Consider the following 24360-nt stretch of genomic DNA (forward strand, 5'->3'; position numbering starts at 1 on the left):
TGTGGTTGAGGAATAGCATATCCAGCATGAGCCCATCCCAAGGGTGAGACCCAGGAGATGTTAGTTTCATTTTGACAACAAAGAAGCTATTCTTGTATCATCCAACACATTAGCTTCCCCTCTAAGAGCTATTCAGTCTTAGAGGAAGCTGGGATGTACTCTGTGTGCAAAGGAGGCATCTCTGGGAATAAGAGGAGAACGAGGATCCAGACTAAAGTCAGGAAGAAGATAACATTTTTGTCCAAAGTGCTCAGCACCTGAAGTACTAGGAAAGAGAAATCAGAGCCTGGTCTTCAGGATAAATGGTGAAGGGGAAAACCAAGGAGCATGGTATTATAAGCCATAACCCAGATCCTGTGAAGACAAATGGGCAAGAGTCAGTTGAATTGAGGAATAATTTCTTGAGCTACACTGAACAGCATACATGACATAGGTGACTTCAGTGATGTGTCTGCATATTCCCAGATCTCACTATTGTGTGCAATCTCTTCTGCAGGTCCTGAACCCCTGTATTTGTAAGCTCCTCTCTCCCATCTTATGCTAGCCTTGCCTCCCCAACCTTTAGGAACAGCAGTTAATACTTGGCATTTATCGACCGCTGTTTGTGTGCCAGGCTCTGTGTGAGGCACTTCACATACACTGTTTCATGTACTCCCAACAAACATGCTAGACTTTAGAGAGGCTTAGTTACAGAAGTCCTATGGCTTGTCCATGCTCCCCCAGCAATGTAATAGGAGAGCAGGAAGTCCAGGTCTGTTAACTCAAACATTCACACAAAGCAGGTATTTTTAGTCCTTTACAGTTGAATGAACTGAGATTAAACTGCGTGCTTTTAAAAGCAGGGACCGGGCAGCCCCGGTGGCTCAGCAGTTTAGCGCCGCCTGCAGCCCAGGGTGTGATCCTGGAGACCCTGGATCGAGTCCCACATCAGGCTCCCTGCATGAAGCCTGCTTCTCCCTCTGCCTGTCTCTGCCCCTCTCTCTCCTCCCTGTGCATTCTCATGAATAAATAAATAAAATCTTTAAAAAAAATAAAAAATAAAAAAAAATAAAAGCAGGGACCTTTTCATGAAATTCTTCTTTTCTCCCACAGTGGTTTGTACTTAGATAGATTATAAATACATAATGATGGGACTAATGAACCCCTCTGGTTTTAAACTATACAAAAAGTTACAGACTTTGATATGTATAATCTTTCTTTTTATTGTATTATCTATGGTTATCTGCTGCTTAACAGGAATGAACATATGTAGAAGGTATTTTGAGCTAGATCTTTACCAAAAAAGAATTTTTCATAATATTGCAGAGCTGCCATATGAAAATCATGAGGGAAAACAAGATGAAAAACATATATAGTTATACTTTGCAAGTATAATCTAGATTCCCTATTATGACTGTTTTTGGAATAATTAATCACTTCCCCAAGTATGTATTGCCTTATTTTTTGAGAGATTATTGTTGTTATTTTTTAGGACACAGCAGGCCAGGAAAGATACAGGACTATCACCACAGCCTATTATCGTGGGGCCATGGGCTTTATTTTAATGTATGACATCACAAATGAAGAATCCTTCAATGCAGTACAGGATTGGTAAGTAAGAACAAATACTCCCATCACTAATAATAACGGTGTTTTCATTTGACTTTCTCTTCCCCCTCAAAGCAGTGACCACACTTTAGTGTAATATGTGTGTTTGTTGTATACTATAATCCCCTTGTGCTTCATAAAGCAGACAAATACAAGCTATGCTCAGGGTTGTTGTTTAGAGATTGATACGAGAGCTGATTCTGGTGATTTTCTACATTTTAACCTTCCAGTGCTTTGCAGCCTGTCACGCTAAGTTCCATGGAGACTGTTATTTTTTTTCAATATAAATAATAAATGGTTTGGAAATTTGCTGGTCTAAAATAGGGATTTGCAAACTGTGAACCATAGGGCCAAGTCTGGCTTCTGGGCCTAATTTGGCCCACCACTTGTTTCGTAAATAGTTTTATTAGAACATAGCCAGGCCCTTTTCCTTATTGTCTAGGACTGCTTTCACACTACAACAGCACAGTTAAGTTGTTTTCACAGAAACCATATGGCCCACAAAGCTTGAAACGTTTTCTCTCTGGCTGTCTGCAATAAAAGCTTGCTGACCCCTTGTCCAGATTTGTTAAATAGTTCTCAGTTTTTCTTCAAGTTGAAAAGTTTTGGAGGACTGGGATAAAGGCAGAAATAAAAGCCAAGCGTGTCCTGACTCGTGGCTACATCAACTCTGTGCAAACCCCTCTGTCCCTGGTGAGTATGCTCTGCAGCGGAGAGCTTGTGCAGCTTCCTGAAGCCTATTCACCAGCGCCTTGGGAGGACACGTGGGAGACCTGATGGTCATGGTCATGGATTCAAAGCAGCAGGACTAAGCAGAGTTGGCTTTCAGGTGGCAAGAGCCAGCATCTAGCTAGGGCTTCGTGTGGTAGAAAGAGGAAAATGGAGCTCCCACTGCTGGTAACAGGCCTCAACAGACATCACATTTCAACTGCAGTCACAGCTTGGCTTATGTGTGGAAATGTTAGCCAGACAAAAGTGAAATAAACTGCATTCATTTTTCCCCATTTTACATCACAGTATTATCCAAAGTGATTTTTTTTATGTATATCAGCTCATTGAAGGTCAGATGCTATTTAAAACTTCAATTTGCTTTAGATTATTTCTTTTGATTTTTAATTGGTCATCTGAGAAAACACCTACATCTCTCCCACTTCCACACGCAGATGCACACACACTTACAATGCAAGAAATAATGCTTTTACAATAGCAGCTCCAAAAGGAAATATATAGCTATAAACTGAAAAGGACGAGCTTGGGACTATATGAAAAAGTAATTATCTTCCACTGTGGCACATAAAAGAAGGCTTAAGTATGCTTCTTTTTAGTAGACTGAATATTGTAAAGATGCCAGTTCTCCTCAAATTAATTCATAGATTCAAGGCAATCCCAATTAAATACCAGCAGGTTTGGTACAAAATGGAATGAAACAGAGTCCAAACATAGACACAAATCCATCTGGGGACTTAGTTTATGATGAGAGTACCATTTCAAATTAGTGACAGAAAGATTTGTTCAATTAATAGTGCGGTGATATTTGGTTAATTGTCACCCACAGCTCTGGCACACAGACAGCTGTGCAAAATGGTCATTTTAACTTTGATGCTTTCCTCTCGGGAAGCATCAAGACCCAGTGCTTCCGGACCCGAAGTGTTCATGAATCATGTTCCAAATGCTGTTTGCACCCACAGTGCTTGCCCTGTTGTTTCAGTGAAAGTTATATGACTACTGAGAATACCAAGAATTGAATGCATTACAACCAAATGGCAACAAGGCCAGGAACCAAGCTCTCGGTACTTCTGGCTCTGGCATCAGAAATGATGTGGAGACGTTTGGCTTCCATATGGCCTACCCGGCACCTTCCCTCGCTCACCCCAGTCAACCCAGCATCATCCCCACCAATGCTTCCTCGCCTGTCAGCCAACCACCTGCCCTATACCAGTCTTCCTCAGCCTCGAATTCCCTATTTGACTCTTTACCACTCTTTGTTTTTTGAAGCTCTGCTCCCCACCCCCACTTTTTTTCTTATTGAAAGGTATGTTTTCCAAATTATTCGTTCCTCCCTGGGACTGCTTTTCTTTCTACTTCCAAGATTTCCTTCACCCAGCCAAGGGTAAGCGTACCCCCATGGTTTGTTCCATTGGGCTCATTTTTACTTTCCTTGGCTCTCCTATCCTCTCACGCACATCATTTATCACTTATACCGGATGGCTCCCAAGTTTACATTTCTGGCTCCAGTCTGTGTTCTAAACTGCAGTGTTGCATTTCCAGGTGCCCAAAATATATCTTCACCTGGATACCTTGCTGATGCCTCGGAATCATTTATCTCTGCCTAAAATTGCTCACCTTCCCGATGCCATTATTTCTTCTCACTGACACCACAACACTCTGTCACCCAGGGTTCACCCTGAATCCAATTCTAACCTCCAACCACCTCAATCTGGAACTTGATCTTACATATTAATTTTTTTCTGAAATATCTCTGGATTCTGCTCCTGCCTCTCATTCCTACTGTGACCATCATTGTTCTTCTTATTATTATCATTTGCTTCTACCCTCACAGTAGCCTCCTAACTGATCTTTCTTCCCTTAGATTTCTTCCTGTCCCAAGCCATCCTATCCCACTGCTGCTGTAAGAGTGTCCTAAAGACCATCATCCTAAAGACTCCTGCATAAAAGCCATGACTTACCATCACCTTCCGAATTAATTAAAACTTCTTTAGCCTGACATTCAGACATACCACACCATGAAGCCATTTTACCTTTACAGTCTCTTCTCACTATCATAGAGGTAAACTGATCTACTCACTGTTTCTAGAACTTTCTAACCTTTGTGGGTTTTTGCTTTGATGTTATCTCCTGCTTTGCATATCTTCCTCACAGCCTACTCCCTCCCCTCCCCAGCACATCTAGATCTGTCAAAAACCAACAAAACTGACAAAATCTTTACTCATCTTTTTTACAATCCACAGTTGTATGATCATTATTATTAGAGGGGTTTTATTCACTCAAAAAACATTTATTGAGCACCCACTTGTTTGACAATCTACCAGACATTGTATTTATGCCAGCATTTTCTATCCCAGTTAATGGATGCACCGTCATCCAGTTATCTGATATAGAAATCTGAGCAGTGTTTTTGATTTCTCTCTTTTATACATTGTGATGTACTTGGCCATCAAGTCCAATAATTTTGACTTTCGGAATGCCTTTCAAATCTATTCTTATCCTCTGTTGCCACTGTCTTCACCCAAACTGTCATTAGTTCTCATCTGCTTTATAAACCTTCTGTCTTGTCTTTTTCCCTTCAGGTCCCATCCACCCCACATGCTATATCATACTGCCTTTAGAGTCTTTAGAGCTAGTGAACCTTAACACTAACACTTTTTTTCCAAAAAAGATTGATTGATTGATTGATTGATTGATTGATTGATTTTGGTGACACAGAAAGAGAGAAAGAATGAGCAGAGGTGAGAGGCAGAGGGAGAGGGAGAGAATCTCAAGCAGACTCCCCACTGAACATGGAGCCAACATCGGGCTTGATCCCATGACCCTGAGATCATGACCTGATCCAAAAACAAGAGTCAGATAATCAGCCAACTCAGCCACCCAGGCATCCCAAACCTTAACATGCCTTAAAAATAAAATCTTTAGCAGTGTCATATTACCTATCATAGGGCGTCTGGAAGCCCATCTGAATTACTGTGGACCTTTGACAACATGAAGAAGCCCAGAGTCCACTCTGGACATACTAAACCAAATCTTCAGTGATAAATCTGACCATATGTATTTTTGAAACCTTCACAAGTAATCCTGAAGCCTATTTCTGACTAAGGCTATTGGTTTAGAACATAATCTAAACATGATAAGCAGTGTAGCCTCTACCCATCTGTGTCACTAACATCACCTCCTACCACTCTCCTCCACTGGTCCTGTGCTTCAGCCAGACAACTTTGCTCAATTTATAGATGTTTGATCCCTTTAATACCTCTGTGCCTCTGTTTGGAATACCTTCTCTGTTATTTTTCCAACTCTTATTCAGCTTTTTTTTTTTAAAGATTTTATTTATTTATTTGAGAGAGCACGAATGCAAGAGAGAGCACAAGCTTCTGGGAGAGGCCGAGGAAGAAGCAGGCTCAGGGAGCCTGAGCCTAATGCGGGGCTGGATCCTGGCACTCTGGGATCATGACCTGAGCCAAAGACAGATGCTTAACAGACTGAGCCACCCAGGTGCCCCTCTTTTTCACCTTTTAAGGCCAGCTCAAATATCAACTCTTGTATGAAGCTTTCATATATACTGCTACCCCCTTTTCTACGCACCCCAATTTCCAATGACTGTGCACAAAGCTAGTCACACTCTTATATCTGAATCCATGGTACCCTAGCCCTTTCTATAAACCATGTACAGAACCTAGCAAACTGTTGTTATTTTGATTACATTTTTCTTCTATATCAGCCTGTGAATTCATTAATCTTTTTTCTCTCGTACTGAATACAGTACAATCCTATAATTTTTTCTGAATTTTTATTGTAGTAAAATACACATAGCAAAATTTTCAACCTTAACCATTTTTTAAGCATACCATTAGTGGTATTAAATGCATTCTTAGTGTTGTCACAACCATCACCACCATCTATCTCCAAAACCCTTCATCTTGCAAAACTGAAATTCTGTTCCTTTTAAATAATAAATTTCCCTCTTTTCCTCTCCTCAACCCCTGGCAACCACTATTCCACTTTCCATCTCTATGAATTTGACTATTCTAAGTGCCTCATATAAGTGACATCATAAAGTAATCTATTACTGTACAATAATACAATGTATATTTTGGATGGATGATCCAAAGAACTCTAGAGGATCACATCCTTTGTTGATATCCCAACAGAAATATGAAATTAAGACTGACATAGTCAGGATTTAATGGTTCTATTCTTCCTCCCAACAAAAGATTTCATATTATTATGTCCCTTGCTGCTATGGCACTAATTATATTCAACTTTGTGTCATTCTCAAGTATATGTTTGTCTTAAGTTCTTAGTAGATTACAGATTGTTTGCAGAGCAATACTATGTCTTCCTTGTTTGCATTCCCAATTTAATATAGTTAACATCACAAAATAGGTAGTTTTAAAAATATTCTTAACTGAAACAATTGACCTGTCAAAAACCTTGGAAAATGTTTATGGAATAAAAACAGAATTGTATAATAAGAAAAAAAAAACCTGTTTAGGCAAAGTAATACAGTTCAGCATTTCATACTTGCTTTACATATATGGCTTTAGTAAATAGTACTTGGGAAAGGAGAGAGCTTGGTGACATTTGTTGGTGACTTTCTACACTAGGAAATAAAGCTTTCTCAAAAAAAAAAACATACAAAGGAATATAATATCTAAATTACTAGTCTTGAGTGCTGATCTTAAGGGTGCCAAAAGGGAAAAAAAAGCATAAAAAACATATATCATAAAAAATAAAAAATTAATTGGGACTGATTGGCAACTAAAGTTTCAAATACTCTTCCTAACAAAATGCACTTCATTTTTTTAAAGGTTTTATTTAATTATTCATGAGAGACACAAAGAGAGAGAGAGAGGGGCAGAGACTAGGCAGAGGGAGAAGCAGGCTCCATGCAGGGACCCTAATGCAGGACTTGATCCCAGGACCCCAGCATCACACCCTGAGCCAAAGGCAGATGCTGAACCACTGAGCCACCCAGGTGTCCTACAAAATACACTTCAGTTGCACAAAAAGGAAAGAAAATGGTTTTTGGTTGTGATCTCAGTAAAATCCTTAAGCCAACCATAGGGACATTCAGATTATTAAATTTCTTAGTATTTCATTACACACAAATTCTAAAGTGTTAAGAAGCCAGGCATAGGGATTTAGAGAGAATAGCAACAGATCATGGTGAGGAAATGGTGGCTATCCCTTTTTTGAAAATACATTAGACTGTGCTTTCAATTTTCCAGTGGAATTTTATTTGAGGAATTAAATAAAAATAGCTTCTTTTATTTTGCCAAATTACAAAGTTCTCTAAAATTATTACAAAATGAAACTCACTGTGAGCTTATCTATACATTTATCTGGAGTCTACAAGTATTAAAAAAAATACAAGAATGTGAGGAAGGAAATACAAAAGAGACGTACAATATGGTTAATAAAATAGGATTAGTTGAGTAACTCCCAAGAATCAGAAGTGAATAATTGTTTTAGCCCTCATTCATTGGAAATGGGGTGGAAAAAGCTAACATGCTAATTCTTTATTGTGAAGTGTACAGTCTCAGGACAGCAGGAGGGAGGAGCCCAAGTTCCATATACATGGATGACTCATTTTAGTAGCAGAAGGGGAGCTTCAGTGTGGGAGGCAAGAGACCATGGCATTGGCCTGAGGGGAGCTGCTTTGGGTTATGACTTTCTCGTGTGGAGGTGATGGTTGAGCAGAGCCCTTGGAGAGGTGTCTAGTGGGAGCCATGTAACAAGTGGCCAAGAGCCGCCTCAAGCAGGTAAAGCAAGATCTGGGGAGCACATAAAAGGTGTCAGAATTCAAAAGCTTATGGAAATCCAAAGGATGAAATGGAGTGCAATTTAGTTCTGGGATTCTTGGAAATCAAGGCCAGGGGTGGTGGGGGGAGTAAACATTGGGTGTTCTATAGCTCTCATTATAGGAAGGGGAGAAATAGCACTCCAATCCCCCAAGGCAAAGAAAGTTTTCTTTGAATTAAATTCTGATGGTAATGTCTTTTATTTGGGACACATTGGGTTTATGTCAATGATGGCTTATACAACTAGTATTAAAAAGACCTCAGGAGACTCCTTTTTTACAGTTTTGCCACAAAACACAGGAGGCAAACATTAAAGCATGTTCAATGAAGGCCCCCATGAGATGCTAGGCAAATACTGTACTCTGAACTCATAGACTTCGTGCGGTCCCTAGTGATCCAGGAACTGAATGGTGACCACTCAAGGGAATGCTTGGATTCCATGCTACCCAGACTATCTTCCCTAAATATCATTTTTCCATCCTGTACCTTAGGTAGAAGACAGTGTGAGGTCTCACACTCTGAAGAAGGCCTCAGACACTAATATTATGTCTAGTATTTGGAATACAAATGCTCACCTTGTATTGTAATTGTTAACAAGTCTAGTTTTTGAACTTCTCTCAGTCTTTTGAATTTCACATACCTCTGGGTTTCTCTTCCTCTGGGCCTTTGCACATCCTCTGCCTTCTATCAAAAGCACATCCCTTCAACCACAAGATCAAGCCAATTTCTTGTCCTTCAGATCTCAAGTTGTCCATCATTTTTTTAAATGTTTTTTCAAATACCATATTCTTTTAGTTGCTTCTGGAATATACTCTCTAAACATTATGGCACGTATATCTTAAAACATACTGTTTTGTTTATTTAGTGCTCTGTTTTCCTGCTGAATTCCAAGTTCCTTGAAAAAAAAGGACTACGCTTGTTTTCTTCACCTTCTTGTCCCAGTGTCTACCCTAGGGAATGGCACTGAGTGCCCACTTAAGACATATTTATTGAATGAGTGAGTAGAACTTGCATGGAGAATGTGCATCCCTTGAAGCTCTCTGACTTAATTGGAGTGTTTTGTAAAAAGATGTGGAAAAGTAAGGTGGCTGTAAACAATCATATTGGGAACTGCAATTCTTCGGATTTGTCCACATGGTTAAAATATGTGGAGTCGTGGTCAGTAGGTAGACTAATTTGCCAGATCCCCATATGCTTACACCCGCAGTTTGTTAGAGAACAAACTGTGTGGAGTTGTAGAGTCAAGGGCAGGACTTTAGTGGCTCCATTTTGTGAGAAAACAGAAGTTACCTCTTTTTTTTTTTTTTAATAGTGTTCTGTGCTTTGAATGCTCCCATGGGCTTTGCTTTAAGAAACAAATTAAATAGGGGCACCTGGGTGACTCAGTGGTTGAGCCTCTGCCTTTGACTCAGTTCTTGATCCCCGGGTCCTGGGATCAAGTCCCCCATCAGGCTCCCCGCAGGGAGCCTGCTTCTCCCTCTGCCTATGTTTCTACCTCTCTCTCTCTCTCTGAGTCTCTCATGAATAAATAAATAAAAACTTTTTTTTAAAGAAACAAATTAAATAAATGATTAGAGAGACAAGTCCCAAATAGATTTTATTAGTTCTTGCAACACAAAATCACCTTTGAAAATTTCACTGACTTTGAAATGTTTATCAGATGAGCAGTGGCCAGAGAGTTACCTGGGTCCCAGTTGGAGCATGGCCCCAGGAATATGAAATTTGGATCCTTTGTCCAGGCTCTTCCTAGACGCCCAGCACCCAAGACTCAGTGGTCTATGCCTAGAGCAGTGCCTTTCAACTTGACTTAAAATCTCCCCATTCCTAACTTGAAATGCATTTCTGTTCTAAGTATGGCATGGCCACAGGCTGCTATATTTCCTGTAGGAGAATGTCACTGACTTATCTTCCCCCACCTTATTTATTTACATTTGGCTTTTTATGACACAGTGAGGAACTCTAAATATAAGTTTGTTTTTTTGTTTTTTTGTGGGTTTTCTTTTGAGGCAGGAAATCTGGTGAGCAGATTGATATTTTTTAAAAACCACCAGACTGAGGATAAAAGTCTAACACCATCTTCCCACCAGTTCTAAATAATTCATTTCTATGACGTTCAGGGTACCATTGCAGATGTGCTAGAACCAGAATGAAATTTCACCTTCAAACATTCTCTTCCTCTGCAGTGTTTTGTTATCCCAAAATATAGCATGGTCTTAAATGAAATTGACATCATGTTCAATATGAAAGAATTTAAGACTGGTAATAACACTTAGGATAAGATGAACAATTCCGGAGCCTTCATCTATGGCCTCCTAATCTTGTTAAGGGTCCTCCTAACCAGAGAGTCGGTTGAGAGTGGGTAGTGGTGGGATTAGAACACAGATGTATGATGCCAAGGCTCATTACCACCCCACAGTGGGCATCAAGGAGGCTTTCCTCTCCCTGGATCCTATTAACTCAATCCCTCATTGCTGCACTGCCCTAGGCTTAAAACATTTTTCCTGCACAGATAACCCAACGTAAACTCAAGCTTATATTTAAAGGATAGATAGCTTCTAATCTGTAGCCCTTCCCAATACACCTGAAATAAACACACACCCTATCCCCTCAACTGTCTTTTGCATCTCCTTTTTGGTTTACCAGGCCAGAAACATGAGGGTTAATCTTAACTCCTTGTTTTCTGACACCCGACATGCACCCCTTCAAAAAATACTATTATATCTTGGCTCTGATATCAAAATACAGTCTGCTTTTGTTGTTTAAGGATGTTAAACTGCATGAAGTCACCAGAAATGTTGAGTTGGTGAATACTGAATTGTTGCTCCATCGGGAAAGTTGAGAGTCAGGTTGCTGTGAGCTTCTGGTCACATTTTTGCCAGTGGATCAGTGTGTACTTGGTTTTAGCTGTGTTTCTACTTAAAGACACTTTATTTCATGTATATTGTTGATCCGTGAACTTTGAACTTTTGGCCAAGAGCAGCAAATTCATGCTGAAATGAAGGTTATCTGACACACATATTTCTGCACAGGCATATCACCACCTTTTTGCACTTAGGAACACCAGACAGCACTTCAGTTTTATGCTCGGAGGCCATTTTAAACAACAAAATCACCAACAAAAAGCACAAAATGCAAAAAGTATGGCACTAAATGCATTTTGAAAAAGCACTATTTACAGAAGACTACTGAAACAAGGTAGAGTGTGGTCTTTTCCAACCTCCACTGGGAATGTGTGCGTCAAGCCACTCAAATTTTTCATCACTTTGCTTATGTCTGCAAATGTCTGTGAAAGCGCTGTGAATATTTATTTTGGGATTACAAATAAATTTTAGCAAGTAGGCAAATTTGCAAATACAGAATCCATGAATAATGAGAACCAATTTTATATCCATAATCCCATCACTGCCCACCATTTCTACCGAGTATTAGTTTGCTCGGGCTGCCGTAGCAAAGTCCACAGACTGGGTAGCTAAATAAGAGAAATTTAAAGTCTCAGTTCTGGGGCTCTAAGTCCCAGATCAGAGTATTGGCAAGGCTGGCTCCTGAGAACATGAGAGTGAATCTGTTCCACAATTTTCTTCTAGCTTCTAAATAGCCTCAGGCATACCATGGTTTATAGATGGCTGTCTGCTTCCTGTGTTTTCATATCATCTCTCCTTTGTATGTGTTCCCTCTGCGCCCAAAGTTATCTTTTCTCTTTTTTTCCCCAAAGTTATCTTTTTTCTAAAGATACAGTAATATTGGATCAGGGCCCACCTTAATGACCTCATCATAACTTGGTCATCTCTAAATGCCTAATTCTAAATATGGCTACATTCATAGGTACTTAGGGCTGGAACTTCAATATTTTTGGAGGGATACAATTAAACCCATAACACACAGACACCACCTTGATTGGACTACCATCCTCATCTGTCTGGAATGTTGCTATAGCCTAACTGGTCACCCTACCTCTACCACTGTTCTACTTCCAGAATCTTCCCAGCGCATTAGGGGAGCTTTTCAAACTGTAAATCAGATCGTATCACTCTTCTTTTTGAGACATCCATAGCAACTCACCTCTCCTGGAGTAAAGCCAAAGCCCTATGAGAGCCCATGAAATCCTGTGCAACTGACTCACCACCTCTCTGATCTCACCTTCTATTCTTCCTCTTGCAGCCTGGCCTAGCCACAACAGCCTTCTTGCTATTCCTAGAACATACCAGACATGCTTCTTCCTTAGGGCATTTGTGCCTGCTATTCTCCTTGCTTAGAAGTCTCTTTCCCAGATATCCTTATGGTTATCCCTTCACCTAATGGTTTTCACTGTAATGTCACCTTTGCAGCAAGGCCTTTTTCTCCCACCCTATTTTATATTTCAACCCTTTTTATTTTATAACTTACTGATCTATCACATCTGTCTCCCCAGCAAGAATGCAAGCTTCACAGAATAGCAATCTCTGTCTTTTTTATGCAGTCTTATTATGTGTGGAGAACAGTCCCTGGCACATACTAGGTGTTCAATACATATTTGTTGAGCAAATGAATATATGAATAATAGAAAGAGAAGTATATGGGACTAGATCTTATCCATTTTCTGTCTTTATAGTCTGGTGCGGTCCAAGGCACATATCAATTATGTCCGACAAAAATTGATGATGAGAGCAAAAATTGTATCAGACCTTTATGACGAAAATAAATCAATGAAAATAAATCAATCCTTTCAATTCAAATGTAGTGAGGAGGTAATGCCTATTTTACCCAAATTTTGTCTATATTACAAAACTCCCCCAGCTTGTCAGTTGGATGGAAAGCATATGTAGGTAGAGTTGATAAAGAGAAATGAAAATGTTTTAGCATGCATATGGGACAAAGTGACTTGAGGTTAACTGTTTTTTTTTTTGTAGTACATTCTGTCCCTAAAATGGCTTGGTTTGGGATTTTCCTTTGTTTGTTTTTGCAGAGGAGAGTATATTTGGGGATGGAGTTAGTACAAATGCATAGCACATATTTCAGGGTACCTAAAAAGAATTAGAAATGTCATCCAACCCACTGGGAAATATTTGCTCATCTCTCATGGCCTCAGTTCAAAATTTTTCTTACTGTTTCTGTTTCCAATTAACCAACGGTCTGCCTCTGGGTTTTCTTGTTTCTTTGTTTTTTCCACTCACTCTTTCATTTACTGCAGTTGGTTCTGGCTTGTCTCAATGAATTCCTCAGGCTAGAAATTGAGATTAAAAATTAGCTGCATGAAAAATACAGATATGGTACAAAATGTAAAGCCTTGAATTAAAGATCTTAATTAGGCATTTCATTTTACCCAATATCCGCCCCGAGACCCATGAGGCAAACATAGGCTCATATTCTGGTCAGAGAGAATTTTATTCTATTTATTTATTTTGTGTGTGTGTGACCTGAGAAATAGCAAAAGTCTTGTAGGGTGAAACCTGTCCTGTATGACTTTGTGTTTTGGTACTTAACTCAACCTCAACTGTACTTGGAGGTGGTAATTACTATTCTATAAATATTAACATGAACCTAAAGACTAGCAGCTAAATTCTAGTTGCTGCAGCCTTACCCCAGTCAGGCTATGTAAGGGAATATAAAGATTAAATAAAAGACTTGGACTCTTGGATAAAAGGTATTATATAAATATGATTGCTATTTGTTCTGCTTCACTTGCCCTCTGAAAATATATGTCTTGGCAGCTCCTTTTGTGCCATTTTGTGTAACTCTGCTTTTTGCAAATGCCAGTATTTTCTCATGGGGTTTCCTTGGTTCTTTCCATGTCTTTAATATACCTTCTTTTCTTTGAAATTAGTCACCTGCCTTTGGGGAATAGATATGTCTTGAAGGACAGTAATTGTACCTGCCACATAACTCCTCAGGTAGAGAGATTGTGGTAAGAGCCTATTTTCCAGTTGTAGATGTTATCTTGGTTTCTGGGGGTGAGGTGGGGGGTGGGGGGTAGTTGACGATTGTTGTATAAAAACAAATCTGTAGGATTGTTGGTGATTGTATTTAGAAAACAGATTTCTAGGATCTAAAAAGGAACAGTTACACCTCTGGCTTTCTTGAACCTTCCTGGGGTATTCAACTCTGCAATGAATGTGGTCTCCAAGTCTTCCTTCTAACTGCAGTGGATACATTCAATACTTCCTGATGCCCACTGCTGATCCTCATTTTCTAATTGCCCAATCCACCAAGACATAGGTACTTAGAGAATCGTGAAGTGAGTAGAAAGGGCCAAGTCTTCTAGGTCTAAATTGGTGCAACTCCAGCCTGATCTCTACTGATTTTTACATTAGGGCTCCTGACTCTAGCTGGAGTGTCCTGGAGCCCCATTTGTTCATTTGCCATTGGGCTGGATTTGGTTATTTATCTTTGCAGTTCAGCTCATTAATTATCTTAATTATCAGTTGTAAACCAACTCCTTATGCACCCACTCCTTAAAAACAAGAAAGAAGAAAGAAAGAAAGAAAGAAAGAAAGAAAGAAAGAAAGAAAGAAAGAAAGAAAGAAAGAAAAGGAAAAGAAAGAAAAGAAAAAGAAAAGAAAGAAAAGAAAAGAAAAGAAAAGAAAAGAAAGAAAAGAAAAGAGGAAACATTAAAGGTAACTATTCAGAAAACTAGAAAAATAGCACAGTATTAGTCATGTGAGAATTACATTTCATCACCAGAAGGTAGGTCATCACATACAATGTCTGATTCGTTAAATTTAGACAGAGCCCATATTCAGTGTTGTCTGTATCTTACCCTCTCTGTACCATCAATTTCCAAAGCAAGAGCAAGAATCATGGTGTAACGAAAACGCTGTACAAGCAGCCCAACCATATATCACAGTCTCCATGCCGTCAATCTCATGTTCTTTGCTCATATTATATCCCTTAGGACAGTTCTCCCCTTTGTTTTGTTTTGTTTTTTTTAAATTTTAGGACAGTTCTCCCTTCAGGTATATTGTATCCTATGACCTAATTTTAATTTATAACTATTAAATGAATTTGGCTCTTTCTATGGTGTTCCTTCCCATAGCATATTGAAAGCAACAAGTAGTGGAAGACAGATGAGAAGGGAAATATCACAAGGCCTGGGTGATTTCCAGACTTCTTTTTTTAAACCAAATACTCACAGCAATGAGAAGTTTTTGAGTAGTCAACCTGATATAGGTCTTCTCAGAGTTAGCCAAAGTCAAGATTCAGAACAGAGTCCTCCACAAGATTGGCCTCACATCAGTTTGGGGGGCCCTGGGGCTATTCTGACCAGCTGGCTACAAATTCCAGGGTTTCTCATGACTACTCTCAGGTTTGAGAAGTCACTAAACTAAGATGACTAAGGGTTCAGGAAAGAGCTCTACAGAAGATTACAGCACTTTGTGCACAACTGCCCTGAGCAAGCCGCCAAGGAGCCCAGTAAGGCTGACTAACATGGGCTCAGCAGCTACCCCAACCCAGATGGTCTCACTGGACCCTGGGTCCTCCGCTATTCTTACTTGCATCTCACTTTCCCTTTGGCAACCTTTTTCCCTCTTGCCCTCATTGGATCTTTAAATGTTGTTATTCAAATCAGTTTCATTACTAAGGAAGCAAAGCGTAGTGATAAGGCCACATGATAGGGTCGTGTGGAAATAGCCCTCATCAGGATGCACATATCAAAATGTCAAAGCATTCCTTTTGTGAGCAAATAGAACAACAATTGATTTTACCTTCTACTCCATCCCTAACCCCATTTCTTATCAAACCCCTTCCGTCAATCTCATACCTTTGCTGAGTTGCTGAGTTCTGCTGGGCTCGATCCGAAACATGACATTTTTGATAGATTTGTTAACTGACATTCAAGGAGTTAAGTATAGTAAAAACTAGCTGTGCCCACTCCCCAACCTAGCATTTCCTAATTGCATATCAAATGTTTAAGGAATATGAAGAAATGGATGCTCTGCTATAATTGAGATTATTTTCTTTCTGTTTTTGATAAACTGTGAACTTTGAATGTGTATATTAATATGGTAATTTATGCAAATCTTTGCCTTCAGAGTTTATATTCTGGAGATGAGTCCTTTCTGAATTGCTGGAGCACAGAATTTCATATCCTATGACCTTATCATATATATTGAGAAGTACCAAAGAAGACTTAATTTATGTTGCTCGATAAAACAGCTTATTTTAGTAGAAATTTCCTTAAGCCAGGAGGAAAAGCTACTTGTTTTTTTGTTTTGTTTTGTTTTGTTTTAATTCCTTCAATTTAAAACTAACAGACAGGGATCTGGGGAGGAAAGGAGAAAGGCAGAAAGAAGGGGGTGGGATTATTGGTTAAATCTCCATTTTGAGAAGGGCAAGAGGCACCAGGTTGAGGACTCGGGCTGATGAGAAGAGTTGTGAAGGCTTCACAGACAGACCCTTAATGGAAGCTCCTTGCCTCAACATTAGACAAATCCAACAAACCAAAATATGATATAACCTGGGAACTTTTACAGTGTTTACCATTCCTCAGACTTCCTTGACCATATTGAAATGATGTAAAGGATTCCTAACTTACAAGATGGCTGTGAGGAGGGGAGACCTAATATCCCTGGCATGTTGTAGGCACCAAAGAACTTTCTCTTACCCTCTATCTATATTAGACCATAGTTCCCAGTCCAGATTGCACACTAGACTCACTTGGACATCTTTTCAAGGCATGTTGTCCCGTGCAGTCATTCCATCAGAATTTCTGTTCTTGTAACCCAGGATTTAAAAAAGCATCAGGGGCTGCCCAGGTGGCTCAGTGGTTTATTTAGCGCCACCTTCAGCCCAGGGCCTGATCCTGGAGACCCGGGATTGAGTACCATGTCAGGCTCCCTGCATGGAGCCTGCTTCTCCCTCTGCCTGTGTCTCTGCCTCTCTCTCTCTTTCTCTCTCTCTCTCTTTCTCTTTCTCTCTGTCTCTCATGAATAAATAAATAAAATCTTTAAAAAAAAACATCTGGAGTTAAAAAAAATCTCCTCAATTGATAAGATTCTGATGTAACACTGAAAGATGAGAGCTTTTCCCAAAGCAATTGTTATCACATATTATTGGAATTGGACACCCGTGTATTAATTATCACATTCAGGGGAAATACATAAGTATATTGCATAGAGCTTCGTAACCTTTCACGTATTTAGATTTTTGCAGAATGATTTTTTTATGACCCTACCTCTACAATGAATCCATTAAAAATGACCACTCTATCCCACATATTTCCACTTTGGACTGCATCTGAATGCTAACTTGTTTTGCCAGATTTTTTTGGTTTTGTTTGTTTGTTTTTTCTCAGAAGTTCTGTGGTTCAGGGAGAAACACAGCATTAAGTCTAGGTATGGATCAGTAATTCAAATCAGAAGGATCTAGATCACAGGTCCCAGTCTGTCAGCAAGCACAGGACCTACAGCCGAGCCAGCTGTGTTCTGAGGCAGGGGGTCTTTCTAGACTTCCTCCTAGTGTGAGAAACATAAGTTTGAGCCCCTGGATGAATCACGACGTTTCCTCTGGAAGGGATAGAGAGATGCGGTGGCGACTTGTAAGGACTTTCTATCAAAGATTTGTCATCAGAGCAAAGATTTATGGGCAGTTGCTGCAAAGGTTCCCAGGATTCACTGACTGTGTTATGAATGGTGAAGGACTGGTATGCAAAGGGCTTCCGCAGGCCTGAAGTACATACCTACTCACACATGTCGGAGTCATATGGTTTAGCAGCCCTGGGTGGCATTTCCAGTGAACTCAGTCTGGGCCAGGACTCTCATGAGCAGCAGCAACACCTGGTTGCTGATTTGGGATGAGGTGACAGGTGCCAATTGTGCCTTTTCATGGTTTCTTCGTTCTCTTTGATGAGATGCTCACACAGAGAAGAGGTGAGGCCACACTCTGAACTTTAGACAGAACAGGGTACAGTTGTGATTGTGGCTTTCCAAATTTCATATATATTTTTTTTCAAAGGTGGATTTGAAGCACACAGTATGCTGAATATAGCATACAAGATTCCATTCAACCAACAAAGATTGGTTTTTGTTTGTTTGTTTGGCTGGTTTTGGTTTGTAGTAGAGGGGTTTTAGCCTACAATCACTTCAAAAAGTGTTGAAATGAATCATATCCTGCCCTTATGAATTTCAAAGTCTTTCAGGGAAAATAAGACATGTAGTTCTCCTGGTCACCGGGGCACTACTACGGAATCAATCTTGCTCCTAGAACTCACTCTTTGGCCAGTGTCGCAGCCCTTTCTTGCTCCTTGCCTTCCACCTGGCCAGGGTATTAATAGCCACCCTCATATTCAAAGGCCCCATGCTGTGAGGTCTACTGTTTGAAAAACAGATGGGGTGGGGTAACCTCCTGCACTTGTCTTCACTCCAGCCATACCGACCATGGGCCATTGTGTGCATGTGCAGTGCTCCTGGCTACCTCTACCCTTCCATCAGAATGACAGGCTCCTGTCCCTACTGCAGATCTGTAGTGTCCTCCCCTTCTTTCAAAGCTCACCTCACATACATCCTCCTCCTTGATAATGTGGAGAATGTCCTAACTGAAGCCAGCCAGGAGGCAGATATTCATTAAATATTAGTTACTATTCCTTCCTCCAGGCCTCGCCATCAGGATCAGTTACTTCCCAGGGACTTCCTCGCACTGCCCTTTCTAGATCTCGCAAGCACTCACTTCATCCGGCCTTGTGTTATCAGTATTCGCCTGGTCATTTACTCTATCATGCTATAGAGTTCTTGATGGTTGAGTATGAACTAGATTTATCCCTCTAATACCAAAGGATCTCTCAAAGCACCTTATACTTAGTAGGCACTCAATCAATATGCAATTGATGATGAATGAATGAGTGAATGGCAAAATAAATGCCCCTGATTATCCCCAACCTTCGCCCACATAACTCCCTCCTTCTACAGCAGTTTGCTCCCTGTCTAGACAAATCTTATTAGCTGATTACTTTCATACTTTCCAGAGACTAATCAGATTAAAACAATTCACAGAATATGTAAGTTGATCATTGATTTGCTAGGGTAGATGGGAACATTTACACTTGAGAAGGAGAGTTTTATATTCCCACAGTGGTCTCCAGTTTTTAAAGGCTGGAGGGTCTTTTTCTTATTCTCTGAGGTTGGGGAGAGCAAACTAACAGAAAACAGCCTCTTGTTCTAGGCAAGTCACTATGCTTCCTGTAACGAGTCTGTCAAGGAAGAAACACATGGAACTGGAATCCTTTTGTTGCATTTCTCAGGCAGCTTACTGCTCACCCTTTCTCATCACCTTTGCAAAGAGCTCTGCTATATGTGAAACTTCGGGAAAACAAAGGAGTGACAAAGGACAGAGAGGATGGGTTATATGCTGAATATTTTAACTGGGTATCAGGAAACAACCAACTTTCTGAGAGCTAGTGATTGCACATTTATGCACATACACGTAGCCATCCTTATGATATTTCGAAAGAACTATATCTTGTAGCCCGAGCTTAACATTAAGGACTTTGATTTATGACTTCTCATTAGCAGCCACTACACATCATTGTGATTCAGTACCATCTTGCATAATAATTAACTCATCCATATAGTACGTGTTTGACAGCTAGAATGGAAAGCCATATTCGTTTCTTGCCACTTGTGCAGCTGCAGAGGGAATTCACACAATTCTTCTGAAATGAGGAATCTCATGTATTTCCTTTTTTGGGGAGGGGGGCTTACTGTGATTATTTAAGCTTTGCAGAATAAAACATAGGGGGATTTAAGCAAAAATAGATATTGCTTCATTAACAATGAGTCCAGCTGGCTTCATCAACAAATTGCATTTCCTTCCTAACCTTTAATTTCTGATTTACCTACAAATTTGAGGGTTTTAATCTGCCTGGGTCCCTTGGCAGGAGGGTCAGAAGTCACTGTCGCTCTCATCCAGGGGCTCAGGTTTCCAGACCCTTCTATTGGGTTTAGCTGGTAAGAGTGTGCTCTGTCTGCCAAGTCATCATCTTCCATGTGAGGCTCACTGTCGTCTGAATCTTTGTTGTCACTGGAATCTCAAAGAGGAAGGTGTTTCCCGGACTTGGCTTGCAAATTCACTGTGCTTACAGATTCTGAGGAGATTTCAAAACTGTAACAGTCTGCATATGTAAAGATTTATTTATGTATTAAGATTTATTTGTTTATTTAAAGATTTCTTTATTTATTTGAGAAAGAGAGGGAGGGGCAAGCAGACGCCCTGCTGAGTGCAGAGCCTGAAGTAGGGCCCAGCTCTGGAAGCCAAAGCCAAGAACCAGATGCTCAAGCAGCTGAGTTACCTAGGTGCCCCTATATAAATATATTTATATTTTAATAATTATCATTGATAATCATTTCATGAGTTTTTGTTTCTAGGTTAGAAAACTGCATGACTGGCTCCTTGAGCTTGGGAGTTAATTCGTCCCTCTGGGGGACGCATGCAAAAGCTAGCAAGGGGACAGTGGGAGCGAAAACTGAAGCAGTGGACTTGACATCCGTGATTATTCTGACAGAAATATCTAGCCCTCTCACTCCTCTCAGGAATTAAACCCAACTGTGAGGAGGCATAGCTCTCCTTGATCCAGCAGCCACAATCGAACCTCTCCATTTTTTTCCAACATTGTTTCTGATCAAATTTGTTTTAAATGAGATTTTAGGCAACAATAGACACGTATGATGCTACCATTTAAAGGATCTGTACTGGAGCTTTCAGTAGGGTTGCATGAGATAGTAAATAAAAGTATAAACTGTCCAGCTAAATTTGAATTACAGATAAATAATGAATACATTTTTAGTATAAGTATACCCATGTTATATTTGGGACGTATTTATATTCGGAGATTGTTGCATATCTGAACAAATCTGACCGGGCACCTTGTATTTAATCCGGTCACCCTATTCTTGAGAAACATGTAGACAACTTGAAGAGAGTAGAAAAAAATTTGAAACACTCACATTCTAACATGTCTCTGTTAAACTTCCCTTTCATTGCTTCCTGCCATCTGCCTCTCCTATTTTTCTGGAGGTCACAGCTGGTAACCAAAAGCATGCTATTATTTAGTCAAAATATTTATTATTTCTGGCAAAAGCATGTGAGTGTCTGAAGGATGAGGTGGGAAACTTTCATAAGGAAAACAGCATAATGTGGGTTCATTGGTACACATTCCACGGCACCTGCCCCATCCTATTTCTATGCTGTTGTTGTGAATAACATGTAATGTATAATAAATATATGTGTGTGTCATCCTGTTATTTAAATATCCTTTTTGCTATCAATAGAATTAGAAGACTCTTTAGTTTGGAACAACATAAAATAAATCTGTATAATTCTAACAATATTCAGCTCTGAGTAATTTCCTTTAGAAGTACTCACTAAATATTTATTTTAAATTATAGCAAGCATTACTGTCAAGACCTTAAAAAAAAAAATCCTTAGAGCTTAAATGGCCAAATGAGATTTGATATTATCTATGTCCAACTCTCCTTTCTATTAAATAAACTCTTTAATTCTTGCAAGGATTTAAATAAAACACTTAGAGTCATCTATGATCAACAACAAAAAAGAGCTTTTACTGTTACTACATGTGTCCATCATATGACACCATATGACGGTCAGGACATGACATGTCAGGACATGTCAGGAATGACAGGACAGGATGAGAGAACATGTGTTAGAAAGTTAGAGAACCTATCCCAGCCCTCATACTTGTTAATATAATGGAGATTAAGAAATTATTTAAAAGCCTTATAGGCAATTCTACATTATCTGGAAAGGATTTCAAGTGAAGTTATCTATCACTCCAGAAAGAATGCTGGGAAAACACTTAGAATAAGAAAGGTAATTAACCCTTTTAGGCATTATAATCTATGCATATTTTGTCATTGTGTTTTCCTTGACATTGTAATTACCTGCTTTTGTGTCTTTTCTCTCCCCTAAACTGGTAATTCCTGTGAGGAAATATGAACCCTACCACATTTTTTTTTTTTTTTTAGTGTTGTCAGTGTTTGGTAGTGCCTGGTTCATCGTATGAAGAGTAATTATTTCAAAAAGTCTGGGAACTGTTACTCTAAAGTAGAATGTAATTGAATTGAGAGAATTAGGCACAAGTACTCAACATTTTAATTTGGGGAAGAATCATACCTCTCTTGGCTTGCTTGTAGCCCCAACCTTGCATTTCTCAAAGATCTCTGAGTCCTCTGTGTGTGTGTGTGTGTGTGTGTGTGTATCACTCAGAACTGAAATGCACATAGATAAATATATGTATACATATGTGTCCTTATGTAATATCCATTTAGAAAGAATTCCAGAGAAGGTGTAGGGAATTTTTACGAGGTAGAGGTGGCTAAGTCTTCGACAAATTTATGCCTGCTCTTCTACAGCGTAGTTACTGGGGGGTAGGTACAGTTAAGGACTACATTTCACAGCTTCTCTTAACAGAGGTGGGCCATGTGATTGGTCCCCACCAACAGAATGCCAGCCAAAGTAATGTATACCACTTCCAGACCATGGTGGTTAAGAAGTGAATTTCTTTTCTTCACCCCTGTTTTCCTCTTTTAAAGCGCTACATGTAGAATCTTGGAGACCACAGGGTAAAAGCCAGAAAATGAAAGGACCCTGGGTTTCTAGAAATCAATTCTGGAAAGAGAGCTTCCCCTACCCCTTCTATCAACCACATTCATTTTGGACATTATGTGTACAAGGCATAAACTTTTATCATGATTGAGCAATAGGCGTATTTGCTTCAGAAAACAGCCTCACCCCTAACTAATAGAATTTATTAGTAGAATTTTTTTAGCCCTCACTTTTTTTTCTTTCCTGTCCTCACTAGACACAATTGTTCAAACTTAATTTCTTATAGTTTGACTTTCCCCATCTTTCCTTCACAGTACTTAGAAAAATCTCAGTACTGAGAAATCATGATTCTTAAAAAAAATCTCAAAGTGATTGGTTCTCTATGAATTTTCATTTAACTTAGGAAACATTTATCTAACCTTCATTATGTAGAGCATGCATCTTGTGAGGCTTGGGAACAAAAACATAATTAGCTGGTGAATTTTCAAAAGAAACAAACATATAAAGGATAAGTTACAATGAAATGGAATAAAACATGTTACTGCCTTATGGAGTCTCTAGAGCAAGTGGAGCATGTTGTCTCTACCTGTAGTAGAAGCATCGCAAAGAAGGTGACCTTCAGTTAGGTCTTAGAGGACGAATATGAGGTCTGCCAAAGGATGAGTCACTGTTTACAGTTTTTAACCATTTATACAATGAAGAGAGGATATTGCTCTTTATAAAATCAGATTGGTTTGTCATATTAAATCTGGTCATATTCATCAGGAATAATGATGCATTGCTTATTTGGAGACTTTTGCCGAGCAAAATTTTCAGTTGTTAATTTTATCGTTAATTTATTCCTTTGCCTCAGTCCTTGTGATCTCATTTATGATTTTTTTTTTAAGCTTGAAGATTTTTTTTTAAATCAAATTCTTTTGCCCACCTGGTATTTATGGTTTATATGATAATGAATAAATTATTTCATCCATTATTAAATTATGTCTGTTAATCATCACTTATTTGTCCATTATTTTGTTTCACATAATATGGTAATTTATTAAACTCATAGGTTGGGCTCCATTCAAGGGACCTCTATTTTGTATTATCATTCTAGTCTTGTGTTTTTAACTCATATCACTCAATTTCAATACCTGGTGCTTTATTATGTATTATTATATAGGAAAGGTGAGTTTCTCAATGTTAATCTCTCCTTTCACTCCTCTCAGCTTTATACAATGGTCATTCTGGCAAGGGACAGAAGTTTAGAAACTGATAAAATGAATGAGAAGGAATTGAGAAGTTTGGGGGAAAATAATAAGCTATATAGTTGATGCTTTTTACTTCTTGCTATTGTGAGTGCTTCAAGGCAAGATATGTTATTCTTTATAACTCAAATTAAGGTTTTGGAAAATAGATGTGTGATATATGTGTTGAATCGTTATCTGGCCTTGATTCCTCATTCCTTTGTGTGTCAGGAACTCTATTCGAGGATCAGCTAATGAAGACTTGCATTCAGTAACTGTTTGTAATAGACAGAAATTCTAGGAAGTATTTATTAGAAAACATTGAAACTCTTAGGTTAAAAGGGCTTTGAAAAAGAAGGAGAAATTAGGTCTCTGACTCTCCAAAGCAATTAACTGGTTTCTATTAATATATATGGAAATTACTTCCTCAGCCAGTGGAGTCTTTAATCACATTGCAAAGTGTTCACATTTTACCTTGTGTA

General features: G+C 39.2%; 1 protein-coding gene across 2 annotated transcripts in view; it reads left to right on the forward strand.

Moving 5' to 3' along the window:
• Nucleotides 1-24360, forward strand: part of RAB3C (RAB3C, member RAS oncogene family) — a 272838-nt gene that overhangs the window by 118606 nt on the left and 129872 nt on the right. For both annotated transcript variants that reach the window (XM_025447524.3, XM_025447523.3), the window contains exon 3: nucleotides 1472-1590. In XM_025447524.3, coding sequence (XP_025303309.1) covers nucleotides 1472-1590 — 119 coding nt within the window. The remainder of the gene's footprint in view (nucleotides 1-1471; nucleotides 1591-24360) is intronic.

Source organism: Canis lupus, chromosome 2 (assembly GCF_003254725.2).
Source record: "Canis lupus dingo isolate Sandy chromosome 2, ASM325472v2, whole genome shotgun sequence".
In the NCBI taxonomy this organism is placed as follows: domain Eukaryota; kingdom Metazoa; phylum Chordata; class Mammalia; order Carnivora; family Canidae; genus Canis; species Canis lupus.